Source organism: Fusarium falciforme, chromosome 11 (assembly GCF_026873545.1).
Source record: "Fusarium falciforme chromosome 11, complete sequence".
NCBI classification, from domain to species: domain Eukaryota; kingdom Fungi; phylum Ascomycota; class Sordariomycetes; order Hypocreales; family Nectriaceae; genus Fusarium; species Fusarium falciforme.
Window position 1 is genome coordinate 1233434 of NC_070554.1, and position 18682 is coordinate 1252115.

Here is an 18682-nt window from a genome sequence, read left to right on the forward strand (position 1 = left end):
AAGTACGGAAAAGAATACTATAGAGCTATCTGACGCGAGGGCATTTAGCACAAAAGTATGTTAACACTCTAGATGAAGAAGAAAAATAAAGGTTGCCTGCCCTTTGCATAGGGAGGCAAAAAAAAGTTTCAATCGAATTATAGGAAAAGCCCGATGCGGGGGTCGAACCCGCAACCTTGAGATCGCGTACTCGTCTTCGCTTGTAGGCGCAAGATAAGAGTCTCACGCTCTACCGATTGAGCTAACCGGGCGTCTTCGCCCGGGCATCAAGCCCGTCGTGTGTTGGCAGATTGCGCCGACAGGGAGATCTTGAAGCTTTGTCGGCCGACTCGCCCCAAGGTTGAGTTGAGAGTTTCAGCATTGAGTCCTATCTAAGGCAAGCTACTTGCTATCTATGGTCTCTGCTGCCTTTCATTCGCCTTTCGCAACCGCTTCTGAAAGGCATATTGTCTGTCACGTCTTTCAGAGTCTTCCCGATATTCCCTCATCCACTGGTCCTTCTCCTCCTGCGTCTTCTGCCTGGGTGGCGGCGCATCTGGGGCCCTCCAACCAAACGGGATATTCTGCGAAACTAACGATGTGTAGATGGGAACCCATCTTCGACTTCCATCGTTTGGCGAAGCCGCTCCTTCGAAGATCACCCAGGGCAATAGCTCCCATGTCTCATCGACGGGGACTTGATCGCGCGTCGCCTGGGCGTAGCCCGTTGGGTGAGGTGGGTTGTATTTCAAGTAGGCGGCCTTTTCGTCCCTTCTGGTGCGCCATTCCGTGTATTCTTTTTCAAGATTGGCTGTTTGATCAGAATCCAATTCGAGTTGGAATTCCTCATTTATCAAAGGAGGCTGATGTTGAGTGGAAAATCCCGCCTCCCACTTCCTTGGATGCTCGGGTAACTTTGCTAGAGCCGTCCAGTGTGCGGCCAATGCCTTCGCTCGCTGGGTCAGGTCAAAGGGTTCCTCTGGGATAGGTTCCCGCGGGTTTCCTCGTCGACCTATCGCCTGGATTGTGTCCCGCACGCCAGTCTCATCCAGCACCAGCCACGTCAAGTCGCGACGCGTCTCAAGGCTGCGCAACAATTTGGAGCACAGCGCGTAGTCATCTCCGGGCAACGAGGTGGGCACCAGATAGTACCGCAACTTGGCCTTGATGTAGGACACCTCGCGAAATGCGTTCACAGTGTCGGGATCATCCGGCAAGTCCTTGAATGGATTGCACCGCTGAAGGAAGTCCTGAGAAGGATTGATAGAGGCCTTGACCGTCTGCGCCATCTGTGCCATTCGTTGCGGAGGGTTTTTCGCCTTGAGGACGTTGAAGAAGCTCCTCAAAACGTTCATTTCATTGACCAAGACGAAGTTTGCGAGAGGAACAAACGATCATCGTCACGTTGAGGGAAAGAAGGGGGAATGCCTGGATGATGCAACGTTGCGTACTGTGGCCAATGGCGAGTGTCGTTTGGGCCAAGTGACCTCGCTTAGTTGTTTAAGTAATCAAACTCCTTTAGGTCTTGGGCATTCTTATCACTGACTTTTATTAGCATACTAACAACTTCTTTCCTACGAGGCTTGCACGATTGACTCTGAATTCGGAATTGACTTTTGAGGTTGGTGTCTTGTTGGAGAGCCTCATTCGGGACTGTGGAGGCTTCCCCTCAACCTACAAGGACGCCTGCAGCTTGAAAATACGTTTGGCATTACACTTGGTTGCAATTTGAATATCACTGGCATCATCGTGGTCAAAAATGGTTCCTAAAGATAATAGAATGATGACAGCAGCATTAATATGTGAAGAAAGCCATACGTGAAGAAAGCCAGCTTGCTAGAATCTTAATTAAGTAGCCTTTGATGAATATCCCTTGTGAGACAAATATAATGGCGATTCAACCCTTTAACGTTACTCGACAACCCCTTCCATTAAATCAAATTGAGTTCTTATCCATTCAGCCTGCTCCACGTATCCCACTCCTTGAAAATCCTTCTCAAACTCTTCCATCAATCTTTGTAGCTCAGGATATCGATAGTCATCTGGAGTTGACGCCCAGACACTCTTCAGGTAGGTAGGGACAAACCCAGCCCCAAAAGGTCGGACTCTAAGGCATTGTCTCCCTATGACTATTGCCTGGTCACAGAACTCGTACGATTCTACAACCAAGGTCGGGTCTTTGTCGAATCTGCGGAGACAGCGGTTGATCCTTGGCCCAAGAGAGAGTAGTAGCCCATAGCCAAACCGGTAGCCGAACTGGTTGGAAACGCGCAGCATCGTGTCTATATCGGTCGCTTTAGTCCACCGTTCAATGATTCGGCGTATCTTGGGCTTGTCCTTCTGGATGAGGCTATAGATGTCTTTAAGTTGATCTAGGTGTTGTTCTGGTTCACGGAGGTATAGCGATGCGGTAGCATGAACTCCTACTTCGCTACTCGGCAGGTCCTCTTGCCGGCATACATGCGGGCGGAGGCGGTTGCATGCACGCAGAGCTTCCCAGAACCAGGGGCCCAGCTTGACCCTGGGGTTGACCATGCTCTCCCATGTCTGAAGTTTGAAAAGTCAGTCAGCCTGTCCCTCACCAACTTCCTTCAAGAATTGCTTACAATAATTTGGCAGAGTCCGTTTATGAACTCTGGCCTAATATCTCCTAGTCTCTTAGTAACCACCGCAGCCTGGAGAAGGTGTGCCAGTATTTCGCGATGCGTTGAGGTCTCTTGCCGTGTCAGGTTAATCCATTGCTACAAGCCAGAATTTTAATCAGCCATGCACCACCAAGTTGAATCCCTTTTACCTACCTGACAGAGAGCGATATTGATAACGGTAAACATCTTTTGAAGTATGGACTGATTGGCATCGTTTAAGGATGTCCTCAAGACTTTCATTGCAGCCCCATACCGAGTGAGAGCTTCCACTCGAGGCTGATTACACTGAGTCGCACGGTATGAAACGATCAGGGCAGAAATGGATGCGTCCAGCGCCGTATCGGTGCCCAAAAGGCGAAGGAGCTCGATACAATACGGGCCACCAAAGTGCCGCAAATTGTATCTGACATCTTGAATTTCGAGAAGAGAAACGAGACGTGAAGCGGTTCTCGTGATGTCGTTACTGGGACTTGCTCTTGGACTGACCGTGAGATGCTGCCCGTAACGATCGAAACTCTGCTGTATAAAGGTCCAACGCTGAATCCCACTTCCCGTGCAAGTAAGCTTAAGGCGAGTGCATCTGCCACAGGCTGGCTTCGCTTCATCGCACTCAGGTACGAGTTAATTTTTGCGGACGAGGTAGTGTGTCTAGTATCACTTACTCGTTTTTTGATCTTTCGGCAATTGTTGCAGCCTCGGCTACGCGGGACTCCAGGCATTGCGTGAGGTTTTGGTGGGCGAGTTGCAATCCGTGCCTGGCCTGAGATGGTGGCATTTCCCTATTTGTACCAGAAGCGAACTACGCGGCCTGTTCCTGACACATGCTGACACGGAGTGACCGACTTTCAGCCCTAGAAAGCGGTAGTTCGATCCAAGGCTCTCATAGGTCAATGGCAGAGGATCAGCTCATCCGCGGCTCACGTTTGAGCATATTACTGGCTGAAGCTTAGTCTCAAGGATTGGAATCCCAGCTCACCAATGTATGAGCGCAGAATGGTGCCTATTTTGGCAATTCATAGTATCTGTTTAGCAGTAACTAAAGAGGATGCTTTACTACCTCCTATGGATGCGTACATTTGGGCAGAGCAGTACGGGTTGGACAAGAGCCTTAAGGGTGGCTTGGGGTCCGTAGCTCTAAATTAACACTTTCCGGGTCAATTAGAACAGTAAAGCATCTTAACACATCGTCGGTGATGGGGAGGTCTATCACGTCCATGTGTTATAAAGTTGTGGCACAAAGAAACGCCCCAGAACCCAACAACAATGACTACTGTGAGACAAGATGTGTCTCCCAGATAAGTAGGTTGAGTGTCTACTATCTGCTAGATACAGTTTCCAAATCTACTTGGATCAGCATGAAAACATTACGCAAATCCTTCTTGCTATGTCATGTCCCCTGTCTTGGATTGAAGGGTTAAGGTGCATAAGGTGCCAAAGAAGTATTGAGTTGGGGCTCGGGCGCGCGTGCGAGTCACGTGACCAAGGGATCAAAAGAGGCATCTTCTGCCGCGGCTCTTAGCTAGTCATCTTTCATCCTTACCTTTGAATTTAACCTCCTTTTTTTCTGCTTATTAAACAGCCCTCACGGCTAGATAGGCTGTGGGTGGTTGTGTTGTGTTTTTCCCTAAGAAAGTATTGAATTGATCCGAGTGACGAGATCCAACGAGGCCGGGCTTACGTACTGCTACGGTTCCCTAATTACATATTAATATTGACACCACGCCCGCCAGGGCCCCTATCCGGGCCCCTGTCCCATATCTTCAACCCCGCTCAATCATTGTTCCAACTTCCTCTCTCAGCTCAGAGACCTGTCCCTCTTCTACCTCTAATCCATTCCTACCAACACGTAACATCATGTCTTTGCCAGACAATCCAGGCAATACCAGAGCTTTTAAGCTGCAGATCCTCCCCGAAGACCTATCCCCCGCCCGCAAGCAGGCCCAGCGCGACTTTATCGCCGTCTCTCGCCGTCTACCTGTCGATCCGCTCGGGGTACACTGCCTTGGCCGGGACGGCGTGATGCGCTCCGTGACGGCCAACCGCCAAGTGCTAGGCGCTGTGCCGCTGGAACCTCGCCTCATAAAGGCATTTCTGGACATACTGGACTATGACGAAAAGCTGGAAGCCGAGTTCCGTGGCGTCGATGGCACCAAAGCACCAAAGGAGCACTGGTTTGAACCGCCACCAGGGATTCTCCCCCCGCCACTCTCGAAAGAGCAGCTAGATGAGGCTAGGAAGTTTATGGAGGAGAGGGGAATGAGCTTTGACATTGTTCCTGGGGTTGAGGCAGGGATGGAAGCTACAGGGGATGAATCCATGTGTCCTGTAGTTGTGAGGTCGGATCATGACATTTTGCCAAAAAACGAGAAAGCAACAGATAGCCCCTCGAGCATTGTATAGCAGCAAGGATAGATGGGGATAACAGAGCAAGACTTTTTCGTATTTTCTTATTCCTTTTCTGTGCCGATTTCTTGGCTTTTTATTGACACTTCGCTCTGCTATTTACAAGGTTTCGCCGTATGCCATGCGCAAGCACCCTTCCGCTAACCGAGCTACATCCAATACCAACATTGTGCATGTGATGCCGATGCCACATTCTCTCAATTCACGTTGCTGACTATTGTCAAGATTTACAACATGCTACCACATAGCCTAAACTGAGGAGATACATTCTACCTTAGAGGTACCTTAGGCACTTAGGTACGGTAATTAATCTAAGATAAGGACTAATGAAGCAACGCCTAAGATAAACCTAAGCTATCCTCTATAAAAGCGGCGATACGCTATGTCGATATTTACCTTCTAAATACATAAATCATCTATGTAAACTCGTTGTGCTCCTTGTGCGCTCCAGTATATCTCACCAGCTGCCACTCACCCGTCAGCAAATTGAGAATCTTCTTCCTTCACTCAGTAAATAAAAATGCGAAAATTTCAGCGATTATTCTTGATGACTTGATTGTGTTGATACCTGTGTTTCCCTTGCTCAATAGTCGTGGCAGGATGGAGAACGTGATAAAAGGATTCCCTCCGCACTCACCATGACTTGACCGTAGGCACTTGACGCAGATGCTTCCCTTCAAAGTTGGAACTAGACTGAGCTAGGACTTTGTTAAGAGCACGATTCCTGCCCTCTTTGCGATTATTAACCTTGGGAGGCGATCAACGCCCATGTATATTCATTGCACAAACAGCATCACGATGCGGAGCCTCCCGGCTCGCAGACGAAAGACCTGGCTAGATATAATATTAGCCTATATGAAGAGTGCTATATCGAGGTAACTGGGGCTATCGTCTCTTGTCGTGAGCCATAGGACATCAAGAGAGCGTGATGGTATGCAGACTTCGTCTGGTTGGGGCTTTGGTAGATGACGCATACACCCTTCTATCTTGGTTGTGCAAATACCACAGCAAGTCCCCTTCCTTGGCTCATGCATTCAGCATGCAATGTGCACCCACCTGTCACGACATCCCCAAGGGTAGGCGCAGCGCTTTACGCATTGGTATCCAATGTAAGAAGCCCCAAACATGAAAGTTGCGAAAATAGCATCATCGCACAATGGAGATGTTCTGATACGTCTGCAGCTGACGTGAGATGTGTGCGACCGACGCTTTATCAATAGAAACGGCAGTATACAGCCACTGGAGGAAGTCGCCGAGCACATAATACCCGTTGGAGGTTTGCGGGGGGTTGTGATATACATGGGTCGGACCCCAAAGGGGGCATCCTCTGCGATATTTCGACACAGGACAATCTGACCTTCTGGCAGACTTGCAGTAGAGCCATCACTACAGAATTCCACCTCGATCAGCCCTATGTTGGCATTTCCCCACGTGTCCTTAAGGGGTCGAATCAGCCCCTCGTCGCAGGTTTCAGCTCCTCCTCTTTGGCCTCCTATCCCCGTAGTCATCCTCATGCACTTCGGCTCGACTTGTTCCGGGGGATTACAGAACCAGCGCGTCAGACCAGAGACCCCGAGTATGCGCAAGATACGCTGTCAACTGTCGGCCCTGCTTGGCTTATCGCCTATTGGAGCACACTGGGGGCTATGCAGGTCTGCGGCATCTGATTCGACCTCATCGCCGTGTTGTGGTGCCGCTTTACCGTCTTGTCCCTCCACGCCAAGTCCATCACATCGGGTTCCCTCGTACTCGTCGTGCTTGGAGGAGGAGGGCTGAAATGGGCTATTCGTGCTTGTTGTGAGACAAGGCCACTATATCGACAGCGCCCAGGCGTTCTTGGCGACTTGGCTGCCGCGGATCCAACAAGCGGATAATGTTGATCAACAACAGGGTATGCAGTCAGAAAGATGAGGCCTCCTGCGTAGACCTAGGACTATAATAAGAGACCAGATTCTTCCTTTCTTTCCCTCATCAAACTCAACCAACATCTTCTTCCAACAAGTTCATCGCAGCTCAACTCCCCTCAATTGCTTACCTCGACCTACCATCACTCATCACCATGTCTTTCCACGAGTCCGCTACCGATATCACAGTCGAGGGAAACATCCTAAAGGCTCAGCTCTCCAACGGTGAGGAGTACCTTGAAGCCGAGTTTGACCTCGACACTGTCATTGGTGTCAGCGACGGCGCCCTCACTTGGGGTGGCGAGAGTAGGCCATAACCAATGTCGTTGGACTCTCATGCGGTCACTGACACCGGTAGACTTCTCCGAGTCCTCCGAGGACATCTCCTTCGGCCTCGAGGGCGATGACGAGGTTCCCGTCCTCCGAGCCACCATCAACAACGAGGATGGCGAGCAAACCTCTTCTGACATTAATCTTTCTGAATACATCGCCAACAACTGCGGCGAATTTGAGTACGGTATGCTATTCAGTTCTCCATCTCTACAGACTTGAAACTAATTGGAGGCAATACAGTCGGGTAAGTATTGATGCATTTGGAAGCGGCACATTGTCGCATTGGACGGGAATGTACATGAATAAACCCATATAAGATTGAAATTGAACATAAAAAGCCTTGATTACATCCATACATTTCTCTATTAGCATGACATAGGCCTAAGCTGCGACCAGTGCCGAAACTTAGTCCGTTTACACCTGGTTTGCGTCATCAACTCGCCATTCTCTGGAGCTCCAGTTGTACCAATCGGATAATGACAAGGTCACCATAAAGAGGAGAATTTCAGTGTACACGTAAGCTATCGCTGACTTACTGGGCGAGTGAGTATTCATGGTCGATGCTCGGCGCGGTAGAGAGCCCTATTCCCACAAAAAACCCCTTAGGTCGAAGGCTTCACCATCCAAGCTCTATCTAATAAAACAGTTCCTGACAATCTGGCACCTGCCAGATAATGTGAGCCTGGGCAGGATGATAACGGAAGGACTTCTCGACACATCATAACAAAACCATCGCCGAGGAACAAGTCCCAAGCACCCCTGTCGCTGACCCTTCATTCTGCAGAATAACAGCAAGGTGCCCCTTACGATGATGCAATCGGCGGGATATGACACCTTTCCGGGTTTTAGTGCAAGAGATTTGAACGCATCGAACTAATTAGTTCAGCAAATGTCTATTTTCACATTCTCTGTCTTGCAGGTAGTATATGTGAGCAGTGCGGTGTTTTATCCTTCGCTGATACTACTATCTTGTCTTTTCATGCGGCCCCAGATGTTCACACCCTCTCCTACCACTCAGAAGCCTTCCATGTCCTAGCTGACTGCACCGGCACTTCAATGGCCTTCACATCGGTATCACCAGCATGCTTGGCAACAGCAAACTGCCAAACCCCCTCCGGTAACACCCATGGACCATCAACGTCACCCTCCCAGGAAGCCAGCTCTCGCTTTCTCACATTAAGCCTCAAGGAAGCCTCCTCGCCTGGCTTCAACACAGGAGTCTTGTCAAAAGCAACCAGTCGCCTCTCGGCGTCCTTTCCAGATGGCCAGGCATACAATTGAACTGTTTCTTCGCCATCAGCACTGCCGACGTTCTTGACGGTAGCGTTGAAACTCCACGAATCTGGGTTCTTGACTTCAATCTTGACTGAAGACTCAAACTGGGTGTAGCTCAGTCCATAACCGAACCAGAAGTGAGGTCGCACGTTGTTGTGTAGGTAGTGTCGATATCCAAGATGGCACTCTTCCTTGTAAATGACCTTGCCGTCGACTCCAGGCCACATCTCCTGGTCTGCGGCATACGGGAGATCGGTGTACTTGCGTGGCCACGAGATAGGCATCCGGCCAGATGGGCTGATGACTCCCAGGAGTAAGTCTGTCAGCCCATTGCCCGCTTCCTGGCCACCGTACCAAGCCTGCACCAGGGTGCTACACTTGTCTTCCCATGGCAGCTCAACAGGGGATCCTGACTGGTTAATAAAAATCAGACGTTCAGGATATTTGCACCTTGTCAACAACGCCTCTGCCAACTCGTTCTGGGTGCCTGGGAGATGCATGAACTGTCGGTCATAACCCTCGCTCTCCCACTCGTCGTCAATGCCAAGGATAACAACCGAGTAGTCGCTCTCATCGGCAGTCTTGACAGCGGTATCGATCATGTCTTTCGGGAGCTCCTCTTCGAATCCGATGCGGACTGAAGGATGTCCTGAAAAGAAATGCAGGGATGCCTCTTCAGAGAGACCGGGCTTCGTCCAGCCCTCGACGACAAGGTCGTAGGTTTGCCCGGCGTTCATGTGCTTGGAGTTAATCTTCTCACGGCTTCCAAACGAAAAGAAGGCCTCGGAAGTTTCTTTCCAGTTGCAGTTGTCGAGGACCAGCTCCCCGTCAATAAACAGGCGAGCTTCACCCACGCTCGCAACACCGAACCGGTGGTTTCCGGTGGTCTGGGGACGTACAGTAGATGTGACACGGAAGGAATATGGTGGAACGTGAGCCTTTTGGAGAGGCAGCGGTGCAGAGTCGATAAAGTCGACCCAGGAGCTGTTACGATGCTGCGTCTCGAGGATGGGACCCGAAAGGTCGCGAGTAGTGTAAAAGTCAACGCGGACCAAGTTCTTGCCGTCGTCTCCTGACGACCGGGACTTCCACTGGTCCTTCTTAAAGAGGGGCAACCACTTCTTGGAGTATGCTCCCTGAGTGTACACTACACGAGTGTGCAGCCCTTGTGCCTCGACTGCAGCCTTGAAAGAGGTCATAGGTTGACTCAGGTATTGCGGGTTCATGGTGGCCGATCCACCGCCGCCTGGCGTTCCAACCAAGGCATTGGGACCGATGAAAGCGACTTGCTTTCCTGAAAGATCAGCTGGCTTTAGAGGAAGTGTGGAGCTGTCGTTCTTCAACAGGACAGCTCCTTGGGCAGCCACAGTTCGCATAAGCTTTATGCCTTCCTGTGTTGTTGACGACTGCTCCAGCTGCTTGCGAGTCTGCAGAGCCTCCTCCTCAGACAGCCCTAGGAGTCCCATTCTCTTGCACATGGACAGAATTTGGCCGGCAGAGGAGTCAATGGCCTTGAGTAGCTTATCGGGGTTCTCGGTCTTCTTGACAGCCTCGAGGAGCAATTCTCCTCTCTTGCTAGGTGGCCCAGGCATCTCGAGATCGAGGCCAGCCATGATGCTCTCGGCAGTAGAGTTGGTGCCGCCCCAGTCGCTCATGACGAGGCCCTTGAAGCCCCAGTCACCGCGAAGGACTTTCTGGAGCAGATGGTGGTTCATATCGGCGTGGGCGCCATTGATGACATTGTAAGATGTCATGAGACAGCCCGGCGTGGTGTTTGATTGGACCACCATCTCGAAAGGCTTGAGGTACATCTCTCTCAAGGCCTTCTCGCTGACCTTGGCATCGATGGTGAAACGTTGCCATTCTTGCTCGTTAGCAACGCTGAGGGAGGAGAGGCCGTATTAGCAAAGATCGAAAAGTCGAATATGACTCCTTACAAGTGCTTTACAGTCGCCATCACTTGGCCCGTCTCCTGGACTCCAGCCACATATTCAGTGGCCAAAGACCCCGTCAAAAAGGGATCCTCGCCGAAACTCTCAAAGTTGCGGCCACCAAGAGGGTTTCTCGAGAGACAGATGGTTGGCGCAAGTAGAATCTGTGCCGCCTTCGTCCTGGCCTCCTCGCAAAGCAGACGACCGACAGATCGAAGCTGTTGCTTGGACCATGTTGCTGCTTGGCAGATTGGCCCAGGGAGGAACGCCGCGGTAGGACCGTCGACCGCGAGCTGACCTCTAGCCCCAGAGGGACCATCAGTTGTCTTATCACAGTCAGTTTATGCACTAGGCACATTTTGTCAGGGGTGGTAACCTTGAGGGAACCGATGCCGAGCCGGCTTATCTCGTTGGTCTGCCATGTATCGGCTCCGGCCAGCAAGGAGACCTTCTCCTCTAGGGTAAGCAGCTGGAGAAGCTGTTCAACATCGTCGGTACGAGGGGAGGCCATGGCTGGTTAATGGAAAGTCACTTGAGGCCCGGTCTTGTCAAGGCGTTATGCTGCCGTGTTTCCCAGTGGCGCTCTCTGCTTGATCATGAGTTTCCGTCCAGCGGTTTGCCTGGTCATATTTATCCGAGCCATGATACAAAGTGTGACCCCTCACGCGAGATTAATCAGCGGCAGCGTGTTGTATTACCTATTATGGAGATAAACTACATGTCCAGATGAGGTATTATCTCAGATGCTCCAAGCCGTCGTTGTTATCAAGGGATGCCGATGTCAAGGGTTCTATTGGCGTTAAGGGTTGGAAAGACGGGCCTTCGGGCCATCTTCGTAAAATCCTCGGGGGAGCTTGTCTGATTCGGACTGGACTTGGTCGTTGTGGTGGAGAAGCACGACTCAGTGATCCCTGTGTAAGACGTCAAGTGTTGAGATAATGGCACGCTAGCCAGACCCTAGACTGCCAGCATCTCCTCTTATCACAGAGAGATGCGGGATACGGAAGAGATTCCTTTTGTCCGGCACTGCAAGGGTTGCAATCTGGAGATGCTAGGATAACCCCGATTAACCACTGCAAGTTCCTTCCTGGATTGGTGTTGGAAGCGAGAGCGACTAAAGTTTGGAGTGGCTCTTCATCTTGGGACTAACATGACCCTTGTCCTATTTCCCTGATATTTCTCCTGCGAGTGTGAAAGGACTACGCCAAAATAAGGGACTATTATTGTCTACTAATTGCCATCTGGCTTCATAGGGGAGGAGTGTGGGGATTTTCCCCCTTGCATTATGAAGAAATCCACTCGGTGTATCAATATCTCGTTAGTTATCTATAGCTTCAGGGCATGAGTCTTTCAGAGAAGCAAGTTAACAGGTTAGAGCCCAGTCGCTTGTTTTCAGCTAGAAATTGAACCCTTGCCAGACTGACAATACCCACTGAAGCTTATCGGAGCATTGAGTTGCCCCTACATGACTTGACAACGCTAGAGACTACCCTGCATTTCCGATTTCCACACGTGGGTACCAACCATCTACTCATCCACTGGCTCAGTACTGTGCTTGATGTCGGGCTTGACCTGGGCCAGAACCGCCTCAGCATCCAACTTGGACGGAACTCCTTCGATGATCTTCTTGACACCAGTGACCTGGGAGTGAATCTCTCCATCGAAGAGAAGAGAGACTTCTTCAAGAGACAGATTTCGAGTCTCGACCCAGTATTTGGCCTTTGTTCTAGTTAGCTATCTACATACAGTGATGCGGTACAAGATACTCACTATGATTGCTAGTTGAAATAGATTCCACCCGCCATTCATCATGTAGGTGATCCAGCCGATCTAGAAAGGCGTTAGCTCATCACTCATTACACGTTGGCCGACTCACGTTGTTCATTGCAATGGGAAAAGCAAAAATGGGGATCAAGATGGTCATGTTCTGCCACGTAATGCACCATGACATGCCGATACTTCGAATCTGGTAGCTGAGAAGCTCGGGAGGATACATCTGCAGGATTGGAGTCCATCCGAAGCTGTAAAACCCCTGGGCCAGGAACATCATGGCAACGTTGGCGTAGATGGCGCTCTTGTTGGTCGAGTTGCCGAACTCCTTGGTCAGAGCTCCGATGATGAAGAGGGTGACGGTGCACAGAGCTGTCGAGATGATGGCCAGCATTTTTCTTCCGATCCGATCGGCCATGTAGGTGCCGAACAGGCAGATGATCAGGCAGAAGGCGTTGAGGACAACGTTGACCTGGAGCTGGGCGGTTGAGTCGGTGATTCCGGCGTTTGTAAGCGCAGTGCCAAGGTAGTATGAGAAGATGTTGCTGCCTGTCATCATGCTGAAGATGGCGACGGAAAAGACGAGCAGCATTCTCTTGCGGTATCCCTTGTTGACGCAGAGCTCCTTGATCGAAGGTGTCTCCATCTCCTTCTCGTAATCGAGTGATTCGCAAATCTGAACAAACTGAAGCTGAACCGCCGGATCCGAAATGTCACCGTCAGAGGTGACCTGCGCAATAGCGGCAAGCGCCTCATCCTTGCGGCCCTGGTACGCCAGCCAACGGGGAGATTCAGGGGCGAACGGAAGCGCAATGATGGAAATGACAGTAAAGACAATCTGGCACAGCGCCGGAAGTCTCCAGGCCCACGTACTCTGCAGAAACGAGGTGCCGTACGTGATTCCGGCTGAGAGCAGGCCACCAACATAGTAGACGTCATTGATGAGCCCTAGACCAAGGGTGCGGTGCTTGAGAGGCAGGGCTTCTGAGATGTAGACTGGAACTGCCACGTAGGTGCCGCCGATGCCAGCGCCAAGGATGAACCTAGCAACAAGGAACATGGCAATGTTCTGAGAAGCTGCTGTGAGGGCACTAATTGATGGTCAACTACTTTCTATGGTGTCTCGAGTAGATAGTTCAACTTGCCCGCCGATGATGGCCAGAACGGCGGAGTAGAAGAGCGAAGGCTTCCTTCCAATGTAGTCGGGGACCCTGGCAAAGCTGGCACTACCGATCGCCGCGCCGACCCAGATGATACCCGAGTTGAGAGCCGTCGTAGTTGGTGTGAGATTGAAGTAATTCGTGTACGAGGGCAGGATATTCAAAGCGTTCATCATGGAGGCATCATAACCCAAGACCTAGAAGAGGTGTCTGATTAGTAGAGGGTGGCTGTGATGTTCGGGGTACACGTACCGAGCCAGTGTTGATGGCGGTGCAGATGAGCAGGATGTTGACCTGCCATGACCTTCGCGGCACCCATGAAGGAAAGCTGGACAGGACAGAGACAAAAGACATGATGAAGATATTAGAAGAGGGATTACTGCGGTTGTTGTCTCGTGTTTCGTATCAACAAGTCAAGATCCATTATATAGCAGCCCTCGATGCGACGTCCCCCTCCGCCCCCGCACGCGGCACAAGTTTATCTATTGCTCACAAGTAGTTAGTCTTCCCCGGACTGGAGTTATCACCGCATTGGGTAATTCGCATGGTCGATAACTTGGAGCTCGGCTCTAGCCTCCCCTCCATCTCGCTTATCATTGCCTTCGTCTACGAGATAGCATCCTCCTGGGTCCCTAACTTAGTGCTATCAGGTCCATGTACCCTTGACCTGTAGTCCTGTGTTACGATTGTGTTATTTCCGTTGGGGTCGCTCAGAAGCCCACCCCCACCGCTTCTTCGAGCCCTTGACCAAGCCCATCCGAGTCATCCCTCACCACATTGGTTCCTCCGAACATGCTCCTCCAAAGGCGGATCTTGAATCTTGGAGCCCCGATTCCCAAAATTTCATCCCACTCCCCACCGGAGATCTTTTTCCTTGTTCATTACTCTTTTTCTCTCCCCCGCCTTTCTCTTCACACAGTTCACCCAGCATGCAAGCCCCTCGATTAGGGCTGCCCATCCGAAGGGGCACGAGCACTTCGGGGTTGTCGATTTCGCGAGGGAGGAGGAGAGAAGAGCCTCGAGATATCCAGTGACTATCGAAAACGGAAATATTCGGTAACTTGGGATATACAAGATCAATAACAGATTAATCGGCGGTTCTAGACATTTCGGTTAGATGCATTAAAGAGGCAAAAGCGGTCGCTGTGGATGACCAAGGTGAGCAGCCAGGCCGTTGTTAAAGTTTGGCCCTGAGTCATAGCGTAAAATAGACTTAAAAAGGTAGAAGAGAAATGAAGCAAAGGAGAGAGTCAAAGATAAAGAAATAAATGAGAGAAAAAGAAGCACGACTCAGAGTTGATTGCTACTGCCTACAGCCAAAACACGTCTTGCTTCCAGACACCCACTGGGCAGGCAAATGAGTGCGACGATTGTATTTATTGGCATTGGGGGGCCTTTATTGAACTATGAAGAGCATTCTCTCTTACTAAGGAACTGAAAGTATGGCGCTATGATGGACTGACTGTCAAACAGCGTCCCTCTCCGCAGAGGACCGAGCCCGCGCGGGGCCTTGTCCGCGCGGGGCGTGGACATTTCGGCGGCGGTGTCCACCATGCCTGTGAAATGTCGGTGGCTGCAAGTGATTCGGATCAAGACTTGGCCTGGCAGGGGTTCGATGTCAATGTCTGTCACTGTCCAATGACATGGCTGGAATCGCGAAACAGCCAGTCGGGCCAGATTCTCACGGAACCCAAACCCCTGGATTGAGTTCGCTCAGAGCGGCCTTGGACATCAAGTTTAATACCCGCGCGGCCCGGAGCCCTTCTCGGCATTTTGAGATACCGCCTTTCCGATGCCATCAGTTGGTAGCTGTTTGCTGCAGCTCTTGCAGGATTGCGGACTTGCGTGCTCTTCCGTGGGAAGCTGATTGAAGACTGGTCCTTGACACGGAATTCTACATGGGACCTCGCATATATAAACAAGGGCAGCTTTCCGGCAATCTCTTATTGCGTTTTCATCTCATCTTTCACCTAAAACCGCACTAACATCCTTGGAAAACCCCCAAACATCACCTGCACCATGTCGTCCCTCGTCGCAGTCGCCGGAGGAACCGGCAACCTGGGCCGCACCATCGTCGAGGCCATCATCGCCGACGGGAAATTCCAAGTCGTCATCCTAGCCAGAGAGGTAGATCTTGGTGTCGTCCCAGTAGGCAATTGGCTGACAATCTTGCAGGCCAATGCCGAAAAGCAGAAGCAGATTGGGGCAAAGATCCTGCCCGTCAACTACGCCGATGTCGACGGTTTGACCAAGGTCCTCGAAGATAACAATATTGAGACTGTCATATCTACTCTCAACACCATGGGTGTCGTGGAGCCGGAACTGAACCTCATCGCGGCTGCCGATCGGGCCAAGACCACGAAGCGCTTCGTTCCAAGCATTTGGGGCGCCAAGTACACTCAAGAGTAAGGGTCCTCGAGCCCTGCGGGTGATTAAACTTGACGCTAACTCATGTCTGCCATTTTGAGTAGGATGTCCGACAGCTTTCCCATTGCAAAGGCGAAGCTGGCTGCCACTGCCGCCCTTGAGAAGACGAGCCTCGAATACACCTCATGGCTTATTGGCTATTTTGCCGACTACTATATCGCACCCCATCTTCCCAGTCATATGACCATCCTGAGAGTTGTCATTGACATGGCTAACAACGCGGCGGCTATTCCTGGGTCTGGTGATGTCCCCGTGGCATTCACCTACACCGTGGATCTCGCCAAGTTTGTCTCCGCGTCGCTGTCCCTGTCCAAGTGGCAGCCCGAGACGTACCTCGCCGGAGACAAATTGACGTGGAATCAGCTTCTCGCGCTCGCTGAGGCTGCCAAGGGTACCAAGTTCAGCGTGACGTATGATTCAGTGGATTCGTTGAAGGAGGGCAAGGTCTCGGAACTGCCCAGCCACGCAGCCATGTATGGCTTCCTCCCCAAGGAGCAGCTGCAAGGCATCTTGGCGACGTTTGGACTCATGTTTGAAGGCGGCCTGTTTGACCTGAAGGGTCCCTCTATTGCGCAGGAGTTTCCGGCCATCAAATTAAGGACAATGAAGGAGCTGTTAACTGAGGCGTGGGAGGGCAAGGAATAGGCATGACCAAGAAGGATGGGGATCACGATTTCCCTTGCTTGGCTATCCCTTGCATAGCATACAGAGCCAACTTCATCAGCTCAAATCGACCACCTTGTTCAGTAATCCCCACTCCCCATCGCTTCGTCTCCTTTCGCACGTCAAAATAGCCTTCTCTGCCAGACGATCGGAGAGATCCACCGAGACTTGGCGAACTCGATACAGACCGGGTTCAACCATCTGCGTGTCATGGGGAATGTGGTCACGGTCAACATTGACGCTGGCTCCCTCTTCCTCTATCGTGACCACTTCACGCGCAATCCGTGCCGCCACCGCTCCATTCCATATGCTTTCCTTGTGCGTGGTGGTCTCGAGCATTCTGATGGCCCGACGCCTCAGAGAGGGGACGCGACACTTGAGAGCGGTGTAGTACAAGGGCGGTATCAGTCCAATGTCGGCTGTGAAGCTGAACCCTCCTGAACAATATCCTTCCGCCTTGTCTGCCACGGTGATGGCAATCGCATCTTCCAACAGGTGCTCGCAAGCCGACACCACAGAGACGAAGGAGCCCTCGAAGGAGTCAAATATTGATTCGTCCGGCGGGGCGAGGCAAGTCGTCGCCATGACGATGGCCATGGTGTGATAGACCGTCAAAAGTGGGTAGGATAGTGCGTCTCGGACATTAAGCTGCGACGTAAGGTTGAGCCGGGAGACTTTGTAAGCACGTTGCCAGAGTCGAAGGCCAGTTAGGATGCGACTTTGTGTATCAAGGAGCTCGATCGGAGCCTCTCGGACTATGCTTTCGCGTGGACACTGTACCGTGAGACAGTGGATAGCGTTGAAAAGCCCATCGAGATGCTGCCTTGCTTGGCCCATGGAGCCAAAAAGGGGAGGTGGGGACTGGATGGTAGAGTCTGCGAGGACAGTAGCGATAGCGTATGACTTCGACTTGCAACAACCACCTGGGACGCGTCCAAAGAGTGATGATTGGGCATAGAGGCGGGAGAACGCCTCGGTCAGGTAGCTGTCGTTGAGGGATTCTTGAGGGTGGCCCAGCACGATAAGGCCTTGTGTCCCCGCAGGCTGAAGGTCGGCCTGAAGCTGGCTGAGGAGATTTAGTCCGTTCTCGAGGTGAGTTTGGCCCTCCATGTACCTCCCTTGAAGCAACTCCAGGCAGACAAAGATAGCACACGTTATGAGAACCATTCGAGTCGACGAGGCGTCGCGGTCAGTCTTTGCAAAATGGGGCCGAAGACAGGCAATGGCCTTGTTGTACTGTTCCAAGATGAAACGTTCCTGTTGTTCGCAAGATTCACTATTGATCTCTTCCTGCAAGCATGACCTGATGACCTCTAACCTGTGAGCAGAGCCCAAGGCCAGCAGTGCATGGAGGACTGCGGGAGCTGTCACACTAGCCTGAAGGACCAACGTATCCCAGAATCTTGAACTGAAAACACCGCACAGCTTAACGCTCGCTCGATGTCGGAACCAGTCAAAGCTCTCTCGCTCCAAGCCATTCCTCGGACCGACTCGAGAGCGAGTCGACAGATCATGCAGGGTCCGCTGCAGGAGATTGCCTGGCGTCACGACGGGTCCTTCTCCCCAGACGCCGTAGCCGTCGCACACGCGGCCGGTGGAGAGGCATCGCCGGCAGCCTGGCCGGCCCTTGTCGCATTTGAGCCGTCGGATCCTGTGGAAGGGAGTGTCAGATGGCATAGTTAGCTGGTGCTGGCAGTGGGAGACTCTTACTTGCAAGTACGGCAGCCGGATTTAGAGTAGATTCGCGTATTGGAGCTGCATCTCGTCTTCGGAGGACCTGATGGTAGTTTGTTCATCATTCGAGCAGGGTAAATCTGTCCTTTCGGGTTCGTGTGCAGCGGAGATATCTAAGAATTGGACACGCCGGAGCAGGGACAAGTAGTAGACAATCACGGGAAGCACCTGATTAGCTCGATCGCGGTTGTCCTGAGCCCATTCGTCGGAAGATGGCTCAAGTCCCACTTGACGTTGCGTAGGAATCACGGTTCATCTCGTTCGCTCGTGACGATCAGAGTGGAACTGAAATTAGGGGCATGATTGGCCTTGTCGCGATTTACACGATGTGATTGGTCTAATCCTCCTTTGGTTTGAGCCACTCTCCGATAGAGTTTGGGAATGGTGTCAAGCTGCAAGGCGAGCTTCAAAAATGTTTCCCCCTATCTCCGGAACAGCTTCTCAATCATGCTGTCTCT

At 51.6% G+C, this 18682-nt stretch overlaps 7 protein-coding genes across 7 annotated transcripts; 3 read left to right on the forward strand and 4 right to left on the reverse strand.

Annotated features, from left to right (window-relative positions):
• Nucleotides 1-392: 392 nt before the first annotated feature.
• On the reverse strand, nt 393-1334 carry NCS54_01331800 (Hypothetical protein; the record flags this gene model as incomplete). Its single annotated transcript, XM_053158519.1, has 1 exon — nt 393-1334. The coding sequence occupies one exon, from the start codon at nt 1332-1334 to the stop codon at nt 393-395; it is 942 nt and encodes a 313-aa protein (XP_053014494.1).
• A 3138-nt stretch (nt 1335-4472) lies between these two features.
• On the forward strand, nt 4473-5024 carry NCS54_01331900 (Hypothetical protein; the record flags this gene model as incomplete). Its single annotated transcript, XM_053158520.1, has 1 exon — nt 4473-5024. The coding sequence occupies exon 1, from the start codon at nt 4479-4481 to the stop codon at nt 5022-5024; it is 546 nt and encodes a 181-aa protein (XP_053014495.1). The 5' UTR covers nt 4473-4478.
• A 2062-nt stretch (nt 5025-7086) lies between these two features.
• On the forward strand, nt 7087-7483 carry NCS54_01332000 (CVNH domain-containing protein; the record flags this gene model as incomplete). Its single annotated transcript, XM_053158521.1, has 2 exons — nt 7087-7237; nt 7290-7483. 2 exons carry the CDS (start codon nt 7087-7089, stop codon nt 7481-7483), a joined length of 345 nt encoding a protein of 114 aa, XP_053014496.1.
• Nucleotides 7484-8271: 788 nt separating this feature from the next.
• NCS54_01332100 (Beta-glucosidase) lies at nt 8272-10981 on the reverse strand (the record flags this gene model as incomplete). Its single annotated transcript, XM_053158522.1, has 3 exons — nt 8272-10420; nt 10477-10796; nt 10847-10981. 3 exons carry the CDS (start codon nt 10979-10981, stop codon nt 8272-8274), a joined length of 2604 nt encoding a protein of 867 aa, XP_053014497.1.
• A 1016-nt stretch (nt 10982-11997) lies between these two features.
• On the reverse strand, nt 11998-13754 carry NCS54_01332200 (MFS domain-containing protein; the record flags this gene model as incomplete). Its single annotated transcript, XM_053158523.1, has 5 exons — nt 11998-12189; nt 12241-12300; nt 12347-13331; nt 13386-13597; nt 13653-13754. 5 exons carry the CDS (start codon nt 13752-13754, stop codon nt 11998-12000), a joined length of 1551 nt encoding a protein of 516 aa, XP_053014498.1.
• A 1665-nt stretch (nt 13755-15419) lies between these two features.
• Nucleotides 15420-16472, forward strand: NCS54_01332300 (NmrA domain-containing protein; the record flags this gene model as incomplete). The annotated part of the gene is made up of 3 exons (XM_053158524.1): nt 15420-15527; nt 15576-15805; nt 15872-16472. The coding sequence occupies 3 exons, from the start codon at nt 15420-15422 to the stop codon at nt 16470-16472; spliced, it is 939 nt and encodes a 312-aa protein (XP_053014499.1).
• Nucleotides 16473-16547: 75 nt separating this feature from the next.
• Nucleotides 16548-18307, reverse strand: NCS54_01332400 (Zn(2)-C6 fungal-type domain-containing protein; the record flags this gene model as incomplete). The annotated part of the gene is made up of 2 exons (XM_053158525.1): nt 18201-18307; nt 16548-18141 (listed from the first exon to the last, which is right to left on the reverse strand). The coding sequence occupies exons 1-2, from the start codon at nt 18287-18289 to the stop codon at nt 16548-16550; spliced, it is 1683 nt and encodes a 560-aa protein (XP_053014500.1). The 5' UTR covers nt 18290-18307.
• Between the last annotated feature and the right edge of the window lie 375 nt (nt 18308-18682).